The 23,146-nt window shown below is 39.2% G+C and overlaps 1 protein-coding gene across 5 annotated transcripts; it reads left to right on the top strand.

Annotated features, from left to right (window-relative positions):
* Positions 1-1,206: 1,206 nt before the first annotated feature.
* On the top strand, positions 1,207-17,247 carry LOC124396976 (myosin phosphatase Rho-interacting protein). 5 transcript variants are annotated; one of them, XM_046866389.1, is made up of 23 exons: positions 1,207-1,420; positions 3,073-3,150; positions 3,232-3,297; positions 3,397-3,548; positions 3,762-3,813; positions 4,669-5,137; positions 5,862-5,961; positions 7,132-7,246; positions 7,346-7,447; positions 7,539-7,595; positions 7,717-7,785; positions 7,877-7,966; positions 8,803-8,912; positions 9,083-9,533; positions 10,607-12,967; positions 13,577-13,724; positions 13,873-13,978; positions 14,131-14,290; positions 15,114-15,221; positions 16,490-16,576; positions 16,702-16,807; positions 16,883-16,956; positions 17,049-17,247. In XM_046866389.1, the coding sequence occupies exons 1-23, from the start codon at positions 1,298-1,300 to the stop codon at positions 17,097-17,099; spliced, it is 5,235 nt and encodes a 1,744-aa protein (XP_046722345.1). In that variant the 5' UTR covers positions 1,207-1,297; the 3' UTR covers positions 17,100-17,247. The 5 variants fall into 5 exon arrangements, with proteins under 5 accessions (XP_046722345.1, XP_046722347.1, XP_046722344.1 ...); XM_046866391.1 differs by having other exon boundaries at positions 3,732-3,813; positions 9,083-9,422; XM_046866388.1 differs by having other exon boundaries at positions 1,208-1,420; positions 3,732-3,813; positions 5,865-5,961.
* Positions 17,248-23,146: the final 5,899 nt, after the last annotated feature.

Here is a 23,146-nt window from a genome sequence, read left to right as displayed (position 1 = left end):
CTTATAAAGAGCGACTTACAATCATCTCATTCATACACTGAGTAGTCGAGGGGTAAGGGCCATGCTCAAGGGCCCAGCAGTGCAGCTTAGTGGTGAAACTGGTAGCTCAGTGGTTAGAGGGTAGCTCCACTGGAAGAGGGAGGTGGTAGCTCAGTGGTTAAGGCATTGGGCTTTGGCTCAGAAGATCACAGGTTCAAATCCCACCACCACCAAGCTGCCACTGCTGGGCCCTTGAGCAAAGCCCTAAAACCCTCCCCTGCTAAGGGCGTCTGCCGCAAATGTAAATGCTGGGATTTGCTGTGGCGATCTTCAGATCAGAAGTCTAACATTTAACCAATGAATTACCATGTCCCCAGTTAAGACCATTAAGAAGTTCAGTGGTTAAAGCTCATTTACTGAACGGAAGATTCAGGATTAAAGCGCTATTATCGCCAAGGCGGCAATTATTGGGCCCTTGAGCCCCTCTGTGCTCCAGGGGTGCTATATCATGGCTGACCCTGGCTTACTAACATCGCTGGGATATACGAAGAAAGAATTTTACTGTGGTATATTGTATCTGTAACAAAATAAAAAGCCTTTATAAATGCTTAATGTTTGGATATGGCCTAATTTTTTGCCCCCAAGTCTGTTACTCTTGATGTTACTGTACTGAAACATTTCATTAATCAGGTTGTAGTTTCCAGTCAGTACCACACAGATGCTCCTCATTGAATACACACTTTAATGAACAGTCTGCATGAGCACATTTTACTTTATGGGTATTTTTTATTTGGCCAACTTTCACTTTCTTCACCAAATTTGTGATTTGTTTCACGAGAACCTGCCGTGAGATCAGCGTAGTCGCGCAGTTCTCGCTAAACTTTGTGTCTCAATACAATTCGATAGAATCAAACAATAGAAAACAGTCTCTCCTTTTAAATATGTAACGCAGAAAACAAAAAACACTGCTTTTTAGAAAACAAGCACGAAATTATTAACATAATTCTCATAAGATGAGCACTTTCGGTATTTTAATGCGTTTAAAAAGACCTTTATAACCCTTTTTGTTTACTTGCTCACTTTTTATTTAAAAAGAAATCCAAAAGGAGTACTAATACTATATTAATTAAAACTATATCAATATTAATTGTGCACGATCACGTGATGTAATGCATGGTGGAGTGGGGCGGGGAGTCACGTGACGCGCTGTTGTCACCTGTAGCTATTATTACTGCTTCATCTCCTGGGTTAATTAGAAAGCGCCCTGAAGACGTGAACCTTCCAGTGTAATGTGTAAATTATAAGGGAAAACATAAAAATGTTGTGCCCAAGAGAAAACCGCTGTCGGCGCTTCCAGGCGAACATCTTTAACAAGAGGAAATGCCAGAACTGCTTCAGAACCGTCGAGTCCCACACACTCAGTGAATCCGATTTACACGCAGTAAGAACTCAACACCTTTTCTTTCTTTCTTTTTCCTCCCATAATCCTAGTCTTGGGTTCGATTTAAATTTTAAACTCCAACTCCGAGGTCATGCCCTCATCTAAATACTGAAAAAACACGCGTGTGTGTGTGTGTGTGTGTGTGTGTGTGTGTGTGTGTGTTTGTTGAAAAATAATCAACAAGCCAAGTGGGGTGTGGATGGATCACCCTATTACCTCGTTTATTTCTCTGGATTATTTTTGAATATCGTTTATAATCAATAAAATAGTATTTATTTTGGTCAATTTGATCACAAACAGTTTTTTCTTTAATTGAGTTGCCATCAATACTTTGGACTTTTCAACTGTCTATATAGAGCAAATTCATTCCTGTTATCACTTATCTTTTAGTAGTTATAAACTGTATGTTTATATATATGAGATTTTTTCTTCTTATAATCCATGTCTTGAGAATGTTGATCTCTTAAACAATTATATACCCCACTTCAGTGGTCAAGTCATTATCTAAATACTGAAATACTGTGTGTGTGTGTGTGTGTGTGTGTGTGTGTGTGTGTGTGTTGAAACAAGCAAAAAGTGTAGTGTTTATGTGGATCTGGAGTTACTGTTACCTGGATCATTATTTTATAATCAATAAAATATATATTTTTTGATTTGGCAGTAAGTTCTGTAAATAAATATTTATTTCTAATTTAGTAACCAACAGTTTATACTTTTCAACTGTTTAAATAGAACAAATAAAGAATGTATCCTAAAGCAATTTTAAACTCTCTCTCTCTCTCTCTATATATATATATATATATATATATATATATATATATATATATATATATATGTATGTAGTGTGTGTGATATATAGTGTGTGTGTGTTATTTATTATATATACAGTAATCACCCACTTTACCACGGTTCGAATCTCACACCCCCAGTTTATCGCGGAATGTATATATATATATATATATATATATATATATATATATATATATATATATATGTATATATATGTATAGTGAGGAAAATAAGTATTTGAACACCCTGCTATTTTGCAAGTTCTCCCACTTAGAAATCATGGAGGGGTCTGAAATTGTCATCGTAGGTGCATGTCCACTGTGAGAGACATAATCTAAAAAAAAAAACCAAATCCAGAATTCACAATGTATGATTTTCTTAACTATTTATTTGTATGATACAGCTGCAAATAAGTATTTGAACGCCTGAGAAAGTCAATGTTAATATTAGGTTTTTTTTATTTATAATAAATATGTGACTGTCTTGTTGTGTAAGATTCTTTTGTGATAAATGCTGGCCAGAGTTTATTTCCACAGTGTAAGGATACTGGACACACTGAATGATCCTGTTTTGAATTGAAGGACAGTGACTGCATGTGAAACTCACTTTAATTCATGTTTAATGAGCAGCTTTGTTGGCAGAATAAGTGATACAATGCAGGGGTATTTAGATACGCAATTAATAAAACCTTAAAAAAAACTATTTAATAGAGTACAAATTAATTGACAATTAAAAGAAGTATAGAAAATAAAAGTACAGTCTATGTGCTGAGTTTTGTTTGCATGCATGTTTTAATGTTTGTTTGTCTCTCTCTCTGTCTCTCTGTCTCTCTCTCTCTCTCTCTCTCTCTCTTATCTCTAAAGACTAAACCTGTGAAAGCTGGTTGGCTTCTTCTAGCACCAGAGGGTATAGATTTTCAAAATGTATCCCACAAGAACAGAGTAAGGAACATCATGGTGTTTTGATAGACATTTCCACTTGATGTATTTTTCCTGACCAAATATTATTTTTTTAAACCACAGAAATGGCAGCGGCGGTATTTCATACTGCATGAGAATGGGCTTCTGCGCTATTCTTTGGATGAGATGGTATTTAAAAAAAAGAAGGAAACTTTTATATTGTAGTGCGCTTTGCTTCGCTACTGCTTTTTTAAATTATTATTATTATTTTGTGTGTGTGTGTGTTAGCCGGGTACTCTGCCCCAGGGCAGCGTGACCATGAGCCAGTGCAGCGATGTGCATGATGCTTCAGCCCAGACCAGATTTTGCAACAGTCTACGCATGTGTTTCAGTGACCGAGATTATTACATAAGGACAGAAAATGCAGAGAACATTGCTGGGTAAAACACTACTGTTTCCCTACTACTTTTTAATGTTATCTGCTGAAGATGTACTTCTTGTGCACTAAGGTGGATGCCACAATTGGAAACTCTATCCAATTTATTATAAATTATTTTTATGGTTGACTTTATTAATATGCCTTCATTATTTTGCTTTGAAATATAAACAAGTGCTTTTAACAGGTGGCAAGAAAATCTGCTTGTTTACCTTAGTACTGCAAAAGCGAACCTAAGGAAGAGAAGGAGAGAGCAAACACTTCCACTGGTATGTGCTTTTGATCATAGATTTTCACCTGCGATCATAATTCTAGTATTGGGTTTCCTTACTTTTCCAGCCATATGTGGTTGTTTCTGTTTTCCCAAGTGTGTCTCTCCAATTATTACCACAAAGGTACTCACCCTACATCATACCTGAATTTACTAGTGCTTGTGTTGTGGCTGACTGAGCACGAATCTCTACAAATACAGTCCAAAATCAAGTGGAAATGGTGGCTGAATATGTGATAGGTTGTTCAAAAAAATAAATATGGACCTTATGGTTGGGTGTCCACAAACTTTTGTCTATAATAGAAAAACAGAATGGAGAATGCAGCAAGATATAAGAAGTGAAAATAGTTTTGTATTGTTTAAAAAAAGAAAATCAAAGAAATCTTGTACATGTTTAAGCAGCATACTAATTTTGCTTGCTGTGCCTTTAAATATTCAACTACTTCAGTTTAATTATGCCTCTAACTGCTGTGCACATATCTCTGTCTGCTTGATTTACTTCTCTTTCTCAGTCTTCTGCCTCTGCTTGCTGACAGCAGACTGTTTGTGTGTGTGTGTGTGTGTGTGTGTGTGTGTGTGTGTGTGTGTGTGTGTGTGTGTGTGTGTCTGATTGTCTGAGAGGGTTACTGTATAGGACTGCAATTTGTCTGGCTGATGTGCAATTATTTAAGTGCAGTAGTTTGTGTGTATGGTGAAGGGCAGGTTAGTACAACATTAGTATAATTAATTGAAATGATCTCACTTATGGAGAAAAAAAATGACTGTTAAAGGAACGGGTGGCTTTTTGCTCCAGCCGCACCCACCCCATTTCCCCCACTCATTCATCTTTTCTTTTTCTCTAACCCTTCCTCAGTATAACCTAAAGAAGCATGCAGTATCTGAAAGAAACCAGGTATCCGATGGCAGCAATCGCAACTACATCCTAAACACCGGCTGCAGCAGTCTTAGCAGGAGCAGCACCAAGAAAGGAGGCCCTGAAAACAGTAAAACCACTACGAGTAATTATAGTCTTTCCAGCATGGACATTAAACAAAATGGTAATATTGGGGATGTACACACCAGGATTGGTGCTGAAGGCTTTAGTGTTGGTCATTGTGGTAGTAAAGACACAAGTGGCAGTGGTCTGGAGGGTGTGGAGGTTGGTCCTCCACTCTCTTCTTCTCCAGGGGCGGGGCTTCAAGAGGAACCAGAGGAGCTTGATGGGAACGCAGAAGTCCAGTCTAGCAGCAGAATGAGCCACACCAACTCCCTACATACCTCCTCTATCACTTCCGATCTATTCTCATTGCTGAGTCAACTGCCTGCTCACATCAGCACAAACGGTAAGAGCAAAACAGGAGTTGGGGGAGATTTGATTACCAAGTGGTTTTCTTTTTTGCCGTTTGTTGTTTGCTTTAATGGATATTAGTGGCACAGTGCAACCGAGTGTATTTGGTTACGCCAAACATTTGTATTCGGATTGATACCTGGAGTGGGAGTGGCCTAAAAAAAAGAGGATGGGGCACCAAATTCTATACCTATAGGAACCAATACATTTGATTGTCTGTGATAATAGGTTTAGTTGGTCCAATGATGTAATCAATGTATTTAAACTAGTACTCCAATTTTAACCAGACTCTTACTATGGACTGCTAAATCTTTTTTTTTAAAGAATCAATTGTAATTCTTAAATCTATATATCTGATTGCTTGTGTGAAAGTTACACACCTCCTCAGACTTTTTTGTTACCCCAGAATCTCATTCCTGAAACACACTTGTCATTCATCCAGTCTCATCCACATGCCCTGTGAACCTTCCTGGCAAGCAATCTAAATAAAAATGTGCATCTTGTTTTAATGTCTGTATTTATAACCATTTAGACCAGTTCAATCCGGATCATTTGCTTTGTTGTAAAGATGCTAAGGCGCATTGTAAGCATGTCGTTGACCGCTATTTGTCTTTATTGCTGGACATACAGCCCTGAATGCTGATTTCCCAGAAAAATGCATGCTTAGTCTCACATTCCTGAACTCCTTTCTTATTTTCTTTCCTCTTTCGCTCTCTCAGCAGCTAAGAGCCGCGAAGGCATAGAAAGTGGCTATTGTTCTCTGGAGAAGACAAGATCTGATGCTGAGGACACCCAGACAGGCCCTGAGTCGTACTACAGGTGTGAACATCTCACCCATGCCACTTCTTTACACAGTGGGCTCCAGTTCTAAGCTTCCTGTGTCACCCAGGCTTAGATCTTAGGGACCTGCAAACGTGGGTTTAAAGGTGTGATCGGTTTTGGGAAGGGCAGATAATTAGTGTAATGGAAGAGAAGGGACAGCAGCAGGTACATACTAGGAGATCTCACTTTCTCAGGCGTGGAAGAGGTGAAACACGCAGAACACACAGCCCTGGAAGAGAGGAGGTGTACCGTCTGTTCGGAAAGCATCGCAGGTAAGAGAAGTGCCATGTGGTCAAAGTAATTTTAAATACTTTTATTCAATGTTTATTGCTCTATATAAAGTCATGTATACAGGGCTGTATTTTTCTTTATATAAAGTTTGAGTGGTGTTAGTTCTTTATGTTAATGGGAAACACACGATAAACTAGCTAAACATGCTTAAATGGCTTCAGGTTCTCTGGTGAAACGATCGATTGTCATTGGGAGCAAACTTGCAAAATGGAAGACCAGTATTGGTGTGTTTATCTCAATTTAATGTTTATTTATTGAAGATTTTATGCATTTTTGACACATTTTGCATGACTCTTGTTGCTTTATTCACTGCATCCAGATGCAAACTAGCAATCTCTTTACTTCTGTTTAATCTTACAAGGCACAAAACACAACACTGTGATGATGTGAAGCAGAATTGCTGTTGCTGAACATTTTTGTAAAAACATGAAGTGGCTTAGTGGTAACACGTTTGCCCAAGGAGTGGGGGTTGGAATTCCACTTGTCCTGTGTGTGTAAAATTTTCATGCATCAGGACATCATTTAAATAATCTGCATTTTTTAAAATCCCATTTCCAAATTGTCTGTAGTGAGTGAATGAGTGTGTGTGATTGTGCCCTGCAGTGGATTTTCACTTTATCCAGGGGGGGGAGTTCCCTGGTAGAGGCTCCAGCCTTCCCTGTAATCCTGAGTAGGATAAGTGCAATGGATGTATGCATTTTGTGGTTTATATACATTTCTAAAAATGCTATTAAGGTCCAAAAAACTCTCTGAAGGCCCCCTGACTTTTGTCACAATTCACCTCTGACTATATGTGGTACTTCAAGGACTTTCTTCTTTAGAGAAAACCTTTATTGTGGTTAATTTTCTTTTTTTAATAATTTTGTTGTGTTTCAGGCGACCACAGGTGATTAGTCAGTTTGAGCAAGAAAATGGTATGCCTACAACATCATCCACCTGCTCAGCTGCTGAATGTGATCAAAACGACAGAGCAAGCCACAGCACAACACGGGTACCTGGCATGACCATTTACATCGCGTTTAAGATACTGATCAGGCTTCGATTTAGATCCAGAGAAGGTGAATTCTGGGGATGGTTTTGTTTCCTGCAGGCGCTTGCTCGTGGTCAAGGTGCAGCTGGTGTCGGGGTCTCTGCCTCCACCTGCCGACGTTCCAAATCACTGGAGCGCAATCTGGCTGAACACACATCCACGGTGGGTACAGCCAACAAAACACTGCACTGATGCTGAATTTAAACAAGCAAGCATTATCCATTTGATTTATTTTTTTTCATCCTTCTCACAGCCTGACCTGTTAAATTTTAAGAAGGGATGGATGACGAGATTGGGAGAAGACGGAAAGGTAAATGGGACGCCTGAACATATTGGAGAAAAATGTTTCTTAAGTTGAAACGATCTGATGTGGTGTATTTTTTTTTTTTTTTTTTTTTTTTTTTTTTTCCTCCCCCCTTCTTATATTCCAGTGGAGGAAGCACTGGTTTGTTCTTACTAACCAGAGTTTAAGATTCTACAGGGATTCAGTTGCTGAAGAGGTATGAATAATATAACTGATAGAAATGATTTGGCTTGTCCAGAATACCTGGCATCTTCCAGTGCTCAGAGATCAGGCATTATTTCTTTTAGGCTGCGGATCTGGATGGAGAAATCAACCTGTCCACATGTTATGACATCACAGATTTTCCTGTGCAGAGGAACTATGGCTTTCAAATTCATGTACGTACTCCTTTTATAAGTTTTGCATGTGGCATTGTGTGTTTGAGTACTTTTTTTCCGATTGTTTACTAATGTTTTTATTAAACAGCAAAGACATTATTGAACCAGATTACCACAGCTTTTATTGGACTCTAATGTCTATAACATTAGACGTGTATATTTAACACCAAGTGTAACTGTACTTATTAGGGACCCTACTAAATATTCTGCTCAACCTGCTGTGGTCAATGTGCAGATTTATTTTGAGATTTAGAGCTGAATAATATACACAGATCAGGCATAACATTATGACCACCTGCCTAATATTGTGTTGGTCCCCCTTTTGCTGCCAAAACAGTCCTGACCCGTCGAGCATTAACACCATTAACTTCAACAATTTGAGCTACAGAAGCTCGTCGGTTGGATCGGACCACACGGACAAGCCTTCGCTCCCCATGTGCCTCAATAAGCCTCAGCCGCCCTGTCACCGGATCACCACTGTTTCTTCCTTGGAACACTTTTAATATATACTGACCACTGCAGACCGAGAACATCCCACAAGAGCTGCAGTTTTGGATGATGCTCTGACCCAGTCGTCTAAACGTCACAATTTGGCCCTCGTCAAACTCGCTCAAATCCTTACGCTTGCCCATTTTTACTGTTTTTGAACACACAAAACTAATGGACAAAATGTTCACTTGCAGCCTAATAATATCACACCCACAAACAGGTGCCATGATAAAGAGATTATCAGTGTTATTCACTCACCGGTTATAATGTCGTATGTTTTTTCGGTGAAGATTGCATGATGCACATACTACTTGCACTACATGATCATGTCTCTGAACTTTTTGTAGACAAAGGATGGAGTTTTTACACTCTGTGCAATGACCTCAGGGATTCGGCGAAACTGGATTGAGGCAGTTAAGAAGAATGTTCAGACGTCTGTTGCCCCTGATGTCACGTGGTAAAAACAAAATCTTAGTCAATTACTAACTGACAATGTCCTCCATGTTTGTTAGATGATAAAGCATAAGAAATTGCATAATAAACTCGTAGCTAATGCTACTTTGTTGCCTTTTCACACGTGACACATGAAATGATAAACATGCTCTTTTTTGTTTTATTCTTTCTCAGCTCTGTTCCTTCGAAAGTGCCAATGGGTATGGATTTGGAATGTAAATACCCCTTTGTGTCGAACTCATGTACCGAGGAGAAGGAGAGAAGGAGCAGTGTTGCTGAACGACGCAAAGAAGGACGGTACAAAACCTTTGACTGGTCTGAGTTTAGTCACATGCGGAACACAAGGGAGACACTCAGCAGGCAATCAGGGATAGAGTCTGAGTATGCCTTTGGTGACTACATCCCCCCTGCTCCTGCATCAACTCCTGAAGAACCTCTCCCAAGCTCCAGCACAGTGGTGCTTACTGATGATGCGTGGAGCATTACAAGGTCCACAGACACATCACCGCTCATGGTGAGATCCAGTATTGTCACCAGTGAACCAAGTAATCAGAAGAACGCAGAGGTTGATGGGGTGAATGTCCGTAATGACATTTCTAATGCACAAATTAAAGAAAAGAAAGAGGTACCTACATCTTGAGTTAAACTATTGCAAGAGTCTACAAACTATTAATAAAAGGTTAAAAATGCAGTACTTAAAGGGTTTTTGGATTGCCCATGAATCCTGAAAGGATTAGCAAATCTATTCTAAACGGTACTTTACATACCTGAACGTATCTCTGCATAGAACCTCAAAGTCCCATAGTAACGAAGAGTGGATTTAATTCTAGTTCTATTTATATCAATATACTGGTTATTTCTTCAGATATCGTGATTTGTGAGTGTTTGGAGCAGGTTGAGAAGATCTTGGAGAGCTGGAGGTACGCACTGGAGAGAAGCGGAATGAAAGTCAGTAGGAGTAAGACAGAGTACATGTGTGTGAATGAGAGGGAGGGCAGTGGAGTGGTGCGGTTACAGGGAGGAGAAGGTGGAGGAGTTCAGGTACTTGGGGTCAACCGTGCAATGTAATGGAGAGTTTGTTAGAGAAGTGAAGAAAAGCATGCAGGCATGGTGGAGTGGGTGGAGAAGAGTGATTGCAGGAGTGATTGTGATAGAAGGGTATCTGCAAGAGTGATAGTGTATTAGACTGTGGTAAGACCTACCATGTTGTATGGTTTAGAGAAAGAACCAGATGTAGCAGACAAGGTGGTATGTAGATGGATGTGCCGCAGTGGCGGCCACTAATGGGAGCAGCCGAAAGATGATGATGATTTGGTTCTTCCGTAGTTATTTTACTAGTCAAGAGCTTTAACCTTTAAGGGTTTGTTTTTTTTATACTTGTAACCAGACAGAAACTTTTTGTTTTAGGGTTTTACATGGAGCATTTGAGTTCAAACCAAAGAATTAGATCTGTTTTTTTTTCCATTTATAATTTTATATTTATTCAAGAATTAAAGAAATCTTTACAAATTTGTACTTCAAGAAACCTAAATAGTATGAGGCATCCCCAATGTATTGAGAAAATCTTTGAGTTCTATAATTTATTGCTCGTTTCTTGGTGTCCCCTATTTTTGAATGCATAGCTATCTGATATGTATGCTGCTACTTATAGAGTTCTGTTATTGCATAACTAAGTAGATTTTTTTTGGTTTGTTTTAGACTGATCTTTACATGCAAACATCACCAGCCACATTTCCTTCAGTGTCCGTGCAAACAGAATGGCAGTGGGAGTTGGAGCTTCAAACGCTCCATAATGAACTGAAGGCTGTGAATGAGAGAAGTGACCGAGAAAGCAGGGAGTTTAAACACTCTGAGGCATGTTTCCATGCCGAGTTGAATGGCAGTCTGGACTCCTTACGTAAAACTGAGTTGAAATTAGAGAAAACTGAAGCTACCTTAAAAGAACGTGAGAACGAGCTGGATGAATTGCGAAATTGTTTGGAAGAAGTTTCAGGACGTCTGAAGGCAACAGAGGAGGCGCAGGCACTGAAAGATGTTCGCCTACAGAGACACTTGTGCCTCCTGGAAGAGAGTCAGGAAAGGGAGAGGAGGAGTCTCAGCGATAGTCTCGAACATGCAGAGAAGCGTGGGAAAGATCTGGAGCGACTTATGCAAACAGAAGCAAAGCTGCAAAAAATGCCAACAGGGGGCATTGTGGAGCAATTGGAAAGAAAGTGCCAAGAGTTGCGGAACCAGCTAGATGAATCAGACAGCGAGTTGAGTAAGTTGCAGGCACGGCTTGAGCATGAGGAGACGCTCTACTATGATATTGAGCATAACTATGAGCAAGTATGCGAGGAGTTGGAGTTCGTGCGTGGCTCATTGCAAAACTGCGAGAGGGAATGTGAAGAGCGGTTTAGAATCCAGTTGGAGCAGCACCAAGAAAAGCTTAATAGGAAGGAACGGGAGCTGCAAGATGTGTTTCTTAAAATAGGTTGCTCAGGTGTGAGTCTGGAAATGACTGAACATATGTGGCAAAAAGATGTCAACCACCATCTTCAAAAGAACTCTTCAAGAACTCTGGAGAAGGTGACGAATTTTAGCTTCGGTGATTTGGAGGAACAACCAGTTGCACAGGGAGATGAATCGGAACAAGTAATCTCTGTGATACAAGCATTGGAAAACAAGTTGTGTGATACAGAGGAGAGGCTTCAGGAAATTAATGTGCATCTCCAACAGCAGCAGCAAAAGTTTGCTGATGAAATTGAAGATCAGTGGAACATACCCAATGAGTCACTGAGACCAGGTGCTAGAGAACATTGTGGGACTGTACTGGAAAAGACTGCTTCTAATGCTAAAGTTAAGTCAGCCACTAATAAGATGCTTAACTTTGATCTTCAGGAAGCTTTGCAAAAGGAAGATACAAGTCCAGAGAAGCTCTTATCTCAGTGGATGACCAGCAGGATGCTGTACCTAGAAGCATTAGTCATCCAGAAGATTGCTTCTGCTCTAGAGCATCCAAGCAAACATCTCCTAGAGGGCCTTTCAGAGATGCATTCTCAAACCATGGCCCTTAGGGAGTCTTACAATGGAAGGCATGAAGGTCCAGTCACAAGAAACTACTCACAATTGTTTTCATACTATCAGGAGTTGGGTGAGGTAGGGTGTTCACTGGATGAGCATGAGATCTCGAACATGTGTATGAAAGCAGAACTAGCATACCTCACATACACAAACCACCTACACAACCCAGTGGAGAAACATGGATCACAGGCCTTTAATATTCCATTCTATCTTGGATCTAAAGTGACACCACTTGACACCAAAGAAGGAACCAGTTCTATAACGGGACTGTCTGACTTCAGGCTACCTGAACTAGTACCATGTACGAAACAGAAACAAGGTGAAGGGATGGGATACATTCCAGGAGACATGGACAAAGATAGTCTAGTGATGGAGCTCTGGGCACAGGCCCATTCCCTCAAGGCTATCTCCAAGCAGCTGCATCCTTTAGATGAGAATGCAGGTGTACCGTCTGAGCTTTCTCCAGTCCTTCTTCGCACTGTGTTGTTCCAGGCCATTCTAGCATATGTGACCAGCCGATTACACGTGGCTCTGCAGCGGCAAATGCATCTATTGCAAGATCAGCAGGTGCCGGCTGAGTGTCACAGACTGGAGGCAGTGTTGCAGGAACAGGCCGAAAGTTATGAAGAAAAGCTGCGTGAGGATCGCGTGGTTATAGAGGTGGCCAAGCTGGCACGCATCTCAGCTGAGACAGATGCCCAGATAAAGGGACAAGAAGTGCAGCAAATGAAGGTGGAGTTACAGAAAAAGCTTCAGGAACTTCAGCAAATCCACGAAGAAGAGATAAATAGTCTCCATGAGTATTACACTCGGAGCCAGTCACAGACTACCTCCCCTACAGAATCCAGTAATGAAGATGGCAAACTTTCTGTGACTACTATGAAGGACAGAATCAATGAGTTGGAATTGCAGATTCGATGCTTGGAAGATGAGATTCACAGGGGCGATCCAAACACCTTGAGGAAGGCCTATGAAAAGGAACTGGAGACACTGAAGGTACTCATTTGTTTAGGTACTCACTATATTTCTGACATCAGAAAAGACAGGTTTGTTGCTTTAATGCTGCAATTTGGCTCAGGCAGCAAGTGAACATTTATATATCAGGCAGCAAGTGAACATTTTGTCCTCAAACTTGATGTTTTCGAAGCAGGAAAAATGGGCAAGCGTTAGGATTTGAGCGAGTTTGACAAGGGCCAAATTGTGACGACTAGACGACTGGGTCAGTGCATCTCCAACACTGCAACTCTTGTGGGGTGTTCCTGGTCTGCAGTGGTCAGAATCTTTATAAAAAAAAAAAAAAAGTGATGAACCGGTGACAGGGTCATGGGCGGCCAAGGTGCATTGATGCACGTGGGGAGTGAACGCTGGCCCGTGTGGTCCGATCCAACAGAGGAGCTCCTGTAGCTCAAATTGCTGAAGTTAAAGCTGTTAATGATCAACAGGTCAGGACTGTTTGGGCAGCAAAAGGAAGACCAACACAATATAAGGCAGATGGTCATAATGTTATGCCTATATATGCAACAATTGTTTGGAGTCCAGAGACAGCTTTCTTTCTGAATTGCACTACTGTGTGTATTGGGATGTGTATTCTTTCTTGTGTGCTAGGTTACCTGTGAACTTGGCTTTAGCAGCATGGAACAGAGTCACCAGAGGGTGATTGAGGAGATGCAGAGGCAACATCAGATAGAGGTGGAGCAGCTGCTGGAAGAGAAGGAGAGAGTACTCCAAGAAGAAACCAATGCTACAATTGCTGGTATGAGACCAATTCAGGAAATACGAACAAGCTTAGGTTCATTGTTTGTCAGTGTTGCTACAGTACCTCAGACTTGTTATTGTGTAGTCTTTTAAGCCCCTCTATAAGGATGCTACATTCACATCTAATTAATCGTGTGCATGTGTAGCCATTGAGGCCATGCGCAAAGCTCATAAGGAGGAGCTGGAGAAAAGTAAAAAAGCTCAGCAGAATGGAGTCAGTACAGACGTCAACAAGCTGCGTGCCCAGTTTAAGTAAGTGCGTGTATGCATGCATCTCCAATATGATTTGAATACACCATGCTAAAGCAGAATATCTGAATTGTGTCATTGAAACCTTAACAGATAGTTATCGGAAATGTTGCTCAGTCATTGGAATGGCTGAAATTTTTTTGTGTGTTTTACAGAGACGAGCTGGATTCCCTACACAGGGAACTGGAAGTGTTGTCCGAGCAGTACTCTCAAAAATGCCTGGAGAATGCACACCTTACTCGAGCCATAGAGACAGAAAGACAAGCCCTGAGCTCTGTAGAGAGAGACAACCAAGAACTCCTCACACGCAATCAAGTAAATTTCTCATGAGCAGACAAGACATTCACTACATCCACAACTACATTTCAGGATACACTGCTTCATTAGATAATATAAGATTTACCTTTAATCGTCCCATAGTGGTGGACTTTCTGTGTTACAGCAGCAAAGAAAAGAAGTTCCTATTCACCTTGGCTATTTTCAAGGCAAGGAACCAGAGTTAGTGACCAATGTCATGTAAGACATCATGTGCTGTGTGTTTAATTTTAAATGGAGAATATGTTTTGAAAGCAGAATTACAACCTACAATCAACTGTACATTAGGAATATTGACATTATATTAGTATGTGTATTAGAAACATACTTTATATGGACAAAAAGTTTGTTTTAGACACCTGAACTATAACTGTGCTGTTATTATAACCTCAGTTCTTTTAGAAAGATGTTCCACTAGATTTTGGAGTGTGCTTATTTAGCCATTAAGGTGTTAGTAAAGTCATTCTAATTCATCCCAAAGGTGTTCAGGTGGATTAAGGTCAGAGCTGAGTAGCAGTCCTCTCAAGATCTTCCACTCGAACACATGTCAACCATATCGTAATAGAGCTAGCTTCATGTACAAGGGCACGGTCATGTTGGAACAGGTTTGGGTCTCCTAGAAGGGAACATGTAATTCTTCTGCATCCAAAGACATCCTATACAATTGTGTGGTTACAGTTTGAAGAAGAACCACATCCTGGATGGAAATATAGTGGACATAATGTCTGGTTTTGTAATGGTTTAAGGATTATCTGTTTTTTGCAGCAGAAAAAAGACACCAAAACTGTCTAATAAATCGTGTGTGTATGATTTTTCACCCTAGGAGCTGAATAAGCACTTGGTGGCTGAACTCTCCTTAATGCACTCCCCTATGAATGGAGGCATGGATAAAGCAGAGCTCTCTCAGGGCAAAGATGTAATTCAGCTGGAGGTGAAATCCTTTAGTTATTTACCTCACACACATGATATATGATGAAGCATAATTTATAAGTATCATTGGTAATTATAGCACAGGACTGACCGAAATGGTTAGAAGCTGGCCTCGGACAGTTCATCTACATCAGATATCTCACCTTTTTTTCTTTTTTTTTTAAATATAATGTGCTAATTCAACTTACATGGGAACATTTCCTAAGAAGGGATGTTTAGCATTTCTTTTTAAGGCATGTTCAAATTCAGTTTTTTGTAACAGTAAAAGGATTGTAATTTTGTTTTCTGTAGTTTCTTGTTCTAGCAGTTTTTATATATATATATATAAGACTGCTTATATTCGTTAGTGATAACAGATGTTCCCAGATATTCTACAACATTTCATTTAACTATATTGTATTTGTGTATTTTATAAAACTAAAAAAAAATATAGAATTAATGATTTATGTAAATTATATATTATAAATTATAGTGAAATTGCAGGTATGAGTAGAATAAAGCACAAGAACGGGCTGTTATCAGACAGCAAGTCCACTTTTTTAAATTTTTTTTATTTTTATTGTCTATTTAATTTTATTTGTATGACACTTTTAACAATGGACATTATGCCAAAGCATCTTTACAGAGGTAAATAGATTATGAATATAAATTTTTAAGTTATAAATCAGTCCATAAAAGTTTATCCTCTAAGTTTATCCATACAGTTATGTATATAACAGTCCTTGAGATGGTATGAGGAAAAAACCTTGAGTAACCAGGCTCAAAAGGGAACCCACCCTCATCTGGGTGACCCAAAATCTCAGTACGTGTGTGTGTACAGTTTAGGATTTGCTGGCATGAATAAGGTAGATAGTTTTGCTACCATCTTCAATACCTTTGCCTCTTGAGATTTCACATTTCGTGCTTGGAAGTTTTGCTTAATATTTCCCCTCTAATTGACATAAAATGCCCCATTAATGGGTCATATAACACAATAGAGCACATCCTGACCCTCACCCAGTCTAGCATTATAAATTGACCCAAGTTTTTCTTGTTTCTAACAACAGCTAAAAAGGAAAAATGCACAATTATACTACTGCTCTATTAAACATAGATATTAATTTTGTAACTATTATATTCTGAATTTTTCTTTCATTATTTTGTAGATTAATACATGATTTGTAAGGGGATTTGAGTTTTGGAATTGGTATTTTGGCTAACCCTGGCTCCAACTAAGTACCGTAGATTAGGCCTGACGTTGCAAATAGAAAACTACTTGTGTGTTCGTAGGTGGCATTAAGAGTGAAGGAGTCAGAAATTCAGTGTCTGAAGCAAGAAATCAGCTCACTAAAGGAGGAGCTGCAGGCTACCAACAGAGTAATATTCGAATTTCTTTTTCATTTCAATTTGCTGAATTCTGTCTCTCTGCTGTTAAGTGGACACTGTACATGTGTGTTTACTAAATACATTGTCTGTGTTTCTTATTTGATTGTGTTTTTCAGCATTGTAAGAAACTGCTCAATGAGTTGAGTGTTTCAGGCGTCAAATGTGAAACAACCCGCGTTAAGCACAGTGCCGAGACTTTCAGGCAACGGAGCCAAAGTTATGGTAAACGCGCCCATAAACCTTTGCATGCCTACAAGAAAACACAAACATATTAATCATGTGCATGTTATATTGTAGATTTGATGAAGTCAAAAAGTAATCCTGACTTCCTGAAGAACCGTACGAAACCAAACCAACCAACCAGATCCAAGGTTAGAACCCTGAGACGTATTTTAGAGCAAAGTAAAACAAATGTCATTTACAGGAGAATGAAATGAGTCGAACTCTGTTTTTCCTTTCTCAGAGTCTGAGGGAACATCTCTCTGTTCAGGAGAGGGTGAAGCTTTTTGAATAGGGCAGCAAAATCGAAAGATCTGATTGTGTCTTTGTATGTGCACTTTTTTTGTGTGTGTGTGTTGTATAAAGGGCTTAATTTAAATTGTTTATATTTATACATAAAGGTAATGGGCTTCATTTGTTTTATTTGCTATATATATATATATATATATATATATATATATATATATATATATATATATATATATATATATAAATATATACTATGATGCTGAGATCTTTCTTTGTTCTGTCCCTACTGTCCCTGGTTTTTGTTGACATATTTGCTGTAATAAAATTTTTATAGGGCTTCTTTTAGTTTATTTGAAATAGAATTTTCTCTTTAACCTGACATTTTTAATGAAATAAAACGTGTATGCAAAATGTGTTCTTTGTCTATCTTTTCTTTTGAAAAGTATCTTCCTCTTCAGAAGGTGTAGGTCTTTGTTGGTGAGCTCTTTCATGCAGTGTTTTTTTAACCTCAACTCTACCACATGTTCAGTTGGCACAGATAAAAGTTTTCGACATATTTGAGACAAGAACAGAAAACCTATTTATTCAGAGCGCCTCTATAAAGGAAGACTTCGGCTGCTTTTACATTCTTCTTTTTTAATTTTTTTTCTAAATAATATCTAAACCAGAACACCACTTGGCTCCTTGGCCAATCAGTTGTGTGACAAAACATGGACCATTTAAAATGGATTAGTCCATGTTGTCCATGAAATATTAGTTTTATTATTAAGTATTGTAGTGACACTTGTGCAAATATATTGATATTGGGCATTGTTGAATTTTAATGCTAATAATCCATGGTTACATTGGAACTTTTTATATATATATATATATATATATATATATATATATATATATATATATATATATATACACACACACACACACACACACACACACACACACACACACACACACACACACACACACACACACACACAGTGGAACCCGCTTATCTCGACCTCGGTTATCTCGACAACCCTATTAAGTCGACGTTTTTGAAGTGGAACCGCCAAATTCTCGCTTTGTCTAAGCATTTTTTTATCGGTTATGTTGACTTTTTTTATGGCGCCGAACCCTAATATCTCGAGCACAAGGGGGGAAAATTTTGCCATTTAACGTTGATTATCTCGATGCAGCCGCAGAAGAACTCGCGAAAGTGGCGGAAAAATCAAGCCTTACAGCTGCTACAGGTGTTGCATTGTATACTGGTGAATCTCTGCTGTTAGTTAGTGCACATATGCCTTTTGTTGTTAAATGTTATGCGATGAACGGGAGGTGAAAGTAGAAGCGCAGCGCTGAACAGCACACGGGAGAACGTGGGATGAGCAGCAAAATCATAGAATGAACACCGGCAGGATCGGGGGGGAATCCGCGATGCGCTTTGGGAAGAAAAGCGCAGCCGTTGAGAGAGTGCCGGTGGGAAGACACGTACCGGGATACACATGCGCGATAACAACGACCGCCGTAAACCAACATATACCAACAATAACGGACAGTGAGGGTGTGGAAGTTTAAATAGGAGCTGTTGATGATGCTAAACGAGCACCATATGTGCGCGATTGAAGCCGGGAGCTTCAGAGAAAGCGGCGAAAGCACCTGACACGCTGAAGGGGCGAAGGGGGCGTGGCAGGTGGATTCCTGACAGATAAACATGTACTGTATGTATTTTTATAGCATGCCTTCATCAAACAAATCGCGGCAACGCTGTTGTGTAAAAAAACCCTTCAAAAACACGTGCATGCACATTCTCATTTATTAACGCACATCATGTACATAAAGAAATTTCAAGCACGTTAATATATTGCCGCCATTTTGATTTTCGTTTATCTCGATCATCGGTTATCTCGATGCTTTTTGGCGACCTCCTAGGACATCGATATAACCGGGTTCCACTGTATATATAATTGAAACCTACTTTAATATACACTACTGTATATGGACAAAGGTTTGTAGGCAACTGACTATAAGGTTCATGTGTGCTTTAGGAGAATTCCAGTCCACATTTTGCTGCAATAATAAACTACACTCTTCTGGGAAGATGTTCAACTAGATTTTAGAGTGTGCTTGTGGAGATTTGGGCTCATTCAGCAACAAGGATTTTAGTTAAGTCAGATACTGATGTAGGGTGAGGAGGCCTGAGGTGCAGCCAACATTCTAATTCATTCTATAGCAGGCCACTCAAGATCTTCCACTCCAACCCCTTGTAAACCATATCTTTATGGAGCTGACTTTGTGCACATGCGCATTGTCATGCTGAAACGTGTTTTTGTCTACAAGTTTCAATTTCAGTTATGCTACCACACTGAATGACACCCTATACTATGTGATAACAGTTTGGCTGGAAGTGTCAGTTTTCCCAATATATTTGTCCATATATTGTATTATTACATTTTATATTTCATTCATATGAATCCTGCTATTTTGGGGTCATTCATTTGGCACACACTGGTGTTTTCTTTTATCATGAACTGCATGTGTGGTTTGAATGTATACAGCTGAAGTTCTTGATTTTCAGCTAATAAAGCTTCCATGGTTAATCCAATCTTAACTGTAAAACAAGCAAATAAGAAGTCAATTATGAGTTGCTGAACAGTCAATGCACATTTTAAATATGTGATTGTATACTACAACTGTCACCCTTTTTTTTTCTTTCTTTTCAATTTCTTGCAATTCTCCTTAATAATGCTTTTTTTCCTAAGGGATGTGCGATCAGGATGAAATGTAGTTTCATTTCATTCTTTACTTTACCAGCTGTATATATGGTTTAAATCACAATAAAAGCACATTGGTTGATTCAACTAAAAAACTGATTTCACTGTACACAAGACAGTAGACATGTTGGAATGCATTCAAAGTAATGTTCCCTGGTGTTTTGCTCACATTTCTGGGATACTTTCTTGCCCCCTATGGCCTCTTTTTTTCTTGGGTGAAACTCCCATCCCTCATCCCTCATCCCTTGTTTGTTCCCTCTGTGGATACAATGAATCTTCTCTGCTTTGTCTTGTGCCCCTTTGGGGATAAAGGATAATCATTTCAATATTTAATGGAGCTTCCTAGAATATTGCCTGAATATATCTTCTAGTAATCCCACTAGTAGCCATGTCACATTACATTCTCACTCTTAGCTGAAGGAGATAATAATGTGCTCATGCTATATTAATGCACCAGACTTTTCATCTACAGGCCAAAATCGAGAAAGAATTCTCAGTCTCACAGTGAGTGGCTTAGAGAGATTTAAATACTCCATTACAGTAGACTGTAAAGCAAACTGATCAGTAGTTAACTATTTAGATATGCTTATGTGCATAGCGTTTAAATTAATTATATACTTAAATTGTGCCTTCTCATCACATTACAATCACAAAATAGTGTCAGACTAATGACAGATGGATGCATCCAGTTCCTCTGATGGGAATTTTGGCTCACTGATCCAGAACATTTCCATTCCCTGGAGTCTCCTTGAGTCCCTGTATACTTCAATGTATTGCACCTGGGCAGCTGAAATCATCCCATTTGTTCTCTTTTTGCAGGATTATATAATTGCCTGAAGCAGAATAGCAAGAAAACACAAAATCTAACCTATTGTTTGAGTTATTCAGATCTCTTTGATTTGTTCATTGACTCGTTTTATTTCCTCATTCGGTCAAAAAAAAAAAAAAGTATAACATGCCCAGTAGATGGCGCACTGCATCTGTAATTACACGGAGACCGTATGCCAACTGTACGAGTTGAACAACTTGATTATGGAATCAGAAAGTCTCAGTAAACATAGATGGGGCAGAGAAGTGATGAAATAAATGATTTGTAGACAATTAAATGTGTTTGCAAATATTTGAATTCAAAACTAGTGAATACGATGATAGATAAGATATTAATCATTAGGGTTGAGGGTGAGACAGAGCAGGTTGACTTGTTGACCAGCTTCATTTGACTTGTTGACCAACTTCATTTGACTTGTTGACCAGCTTTATCAGTAACCAGTTTTCCTGTCTCTTTCTGCTCTTTGGATCTGCCTTAATCATTCCAACGCCCTACCTCTGGATGGAGTTCTCTTCAACTGGAGACTACTCTGTGCAGCTGGTTATGGTTCCACATGAACAGTCTAAAGATCCATAAAATTTCTGAGCAAATCCACTTTGAGGATGCATTTGGACTGTATTTATTATCTACAGTCTACTACAATGGCTCAGGACTACAGGTTGCAATTAATCACTGGACACTTTGAACACTTTGAACTTTCGGTTTCACCCAGATGAGGAGGAGTTCCTTTTCGAGCCTGGTTCCTCTCAAGGTTTCTTCCTTGTGCCATCTCAGGGAGTGTCACCACTTGCTCACTCATTAGGAACAGACTTATGATTATAAGGAACAAAATTTCACACTCATTTTCAACCGCTTTATCTTTATAAAGCTGCTTTTAGACAAAGTTCATTGTAAAAAGTGCTAGACTAATAAACATTTATTAAACTGAATTAAATGAGTGGCCAGTGTCTGAGCCAATGATTTTATTGATTAGGACTGTTATATAGGGTGGGCTTTCAAGTGATGCAAATGAGAAGCTCTAGTTATTGACCTTATTGACTTTCAACGTATCAGTGCTTAAGCTTAATTTTACAAAATTCAGTCATGTTGCTGTGAGCTTGTTGAGCAACACATTAGAAGCAAATATCTTTAGAAACCTTTATATTTTGTCAGAGCAGATCAAGAGTGGAAAATACTCCACCCCTAGTAACTCGCTAATTAGGTAACTTTGCGCGCCCAACGTTTTCCTTTTGACCTTCAGTTCTCGCTACAAATCACACAGGATTTAAACTTTTTCTCTCTTCCTTTTTTTTTCTGGGTAAAAATGAAATATCTGCCTTGAAAAATTTCACATCCAAAGAATTATGTTTATCTAAGTTAACGTTAAATTTGCTAAATGAGTTCATGCTAGCAGTTTAGCTAGTTGATTTAGCTAGCTAGTCAAGTTTTGTCAATGTGTATCTTTGCTTGTCATTTTATAAAATGAAAAACATTCACGAGCACGTTTTCTACCTTATGAATAAACTATGTTTTAGGCATTTTAAGTTGAACGATATACTTACGTTGGGACTGCAGCTCGGAAGTTAGAAGGTTGGCCTACATAACTCGCGGTCGGCACGACACTTCTTATTATTTCATGTCTTGGAGAACGCGCTGATGCTTTATGTAGGTGTACACAGCCAAATCCTAACACCTAGAGTGTTAAATTAACAATTTGCTACATCTGAGTCCAGCTGGTCTTATCTGAGCACAGTAAGTGCTAATTTAACACAGGGGATTTTGCTGCATGGACCGCCTTGTACCGCTTTTCAGAAAACTGCTGAAAGAACGAGGACACGCGTTACAGGAGCTCGGTGTAATTCCCAGGCCTGCTAGCTTTACACTGACGAGACCTGGATCTAAATCTGTAGCGTTTTGTGCACTGTTTAGTTTTGCTGATATCGGTTTGTCGCAATTTAGGTCTTTGTAGGTGTGCGCGATAAAGGAATGAGCAGAACAAGTGTGTGTGTGTGTGTGTGTGTGTGTGTGTGTGTGTGTGTGTGTGAGAAAGGCCAGTTGTGTGTGCTTCTTGATAAAATTTCTGAATTCTGCTTTGTGTGTGTGTAATTAGGGATGAATAATTCATGTTGCTTTGAAGCACTGATATCTTCATTACAAGGAGTTTAGACAACATTGATTAATTTTAGAGATGACAATCCAGAACACACACACACACACACACACACTCTCTCTCTCTCTCTCTCTCTCTCTCTCTCTCTGTCTCTGCTGACTACAATGTCCACGCTCTTCAGTTCTTCTTTTAGGGCATTTGCGTTCCCATGGCAACACGTTTCGATATCAGTACATGTCACTCACCGGCTATCTTCCTATCAGGCCTTTTATTATTATTTTTTCCTCCTTACTTGACATCTTTTTTTTTCTTCTCCCCATTACCCTGCGTACTGACAGTTGAAATATATTATGTTTAGATCTGCGATAATTACAAGGCTGATGTTGTTCAATAGCCATGTCTGCTCATGATGCCAGCATCTT

This window comes from Silurus meridionalis, chromosome 14 (assembly GCF_014805685.1).
Source record: "Silurus meridionalis isolate SWU-2019-XX chromosome 14, ASM1480568v1, whole genome shotgun sequence".
Taxonomy (NCBI): Eukaryota; Metazoa; Chordata; class Actinopteri; order Siluriformes; family Siluridae; genus Silurus; species Silurus meridionalis.
The sequence above is the reverse complement of the archived record's forward strand: the minus strand, read 5'-3'. Positions and strand labels throughout refer to the sequence as shown.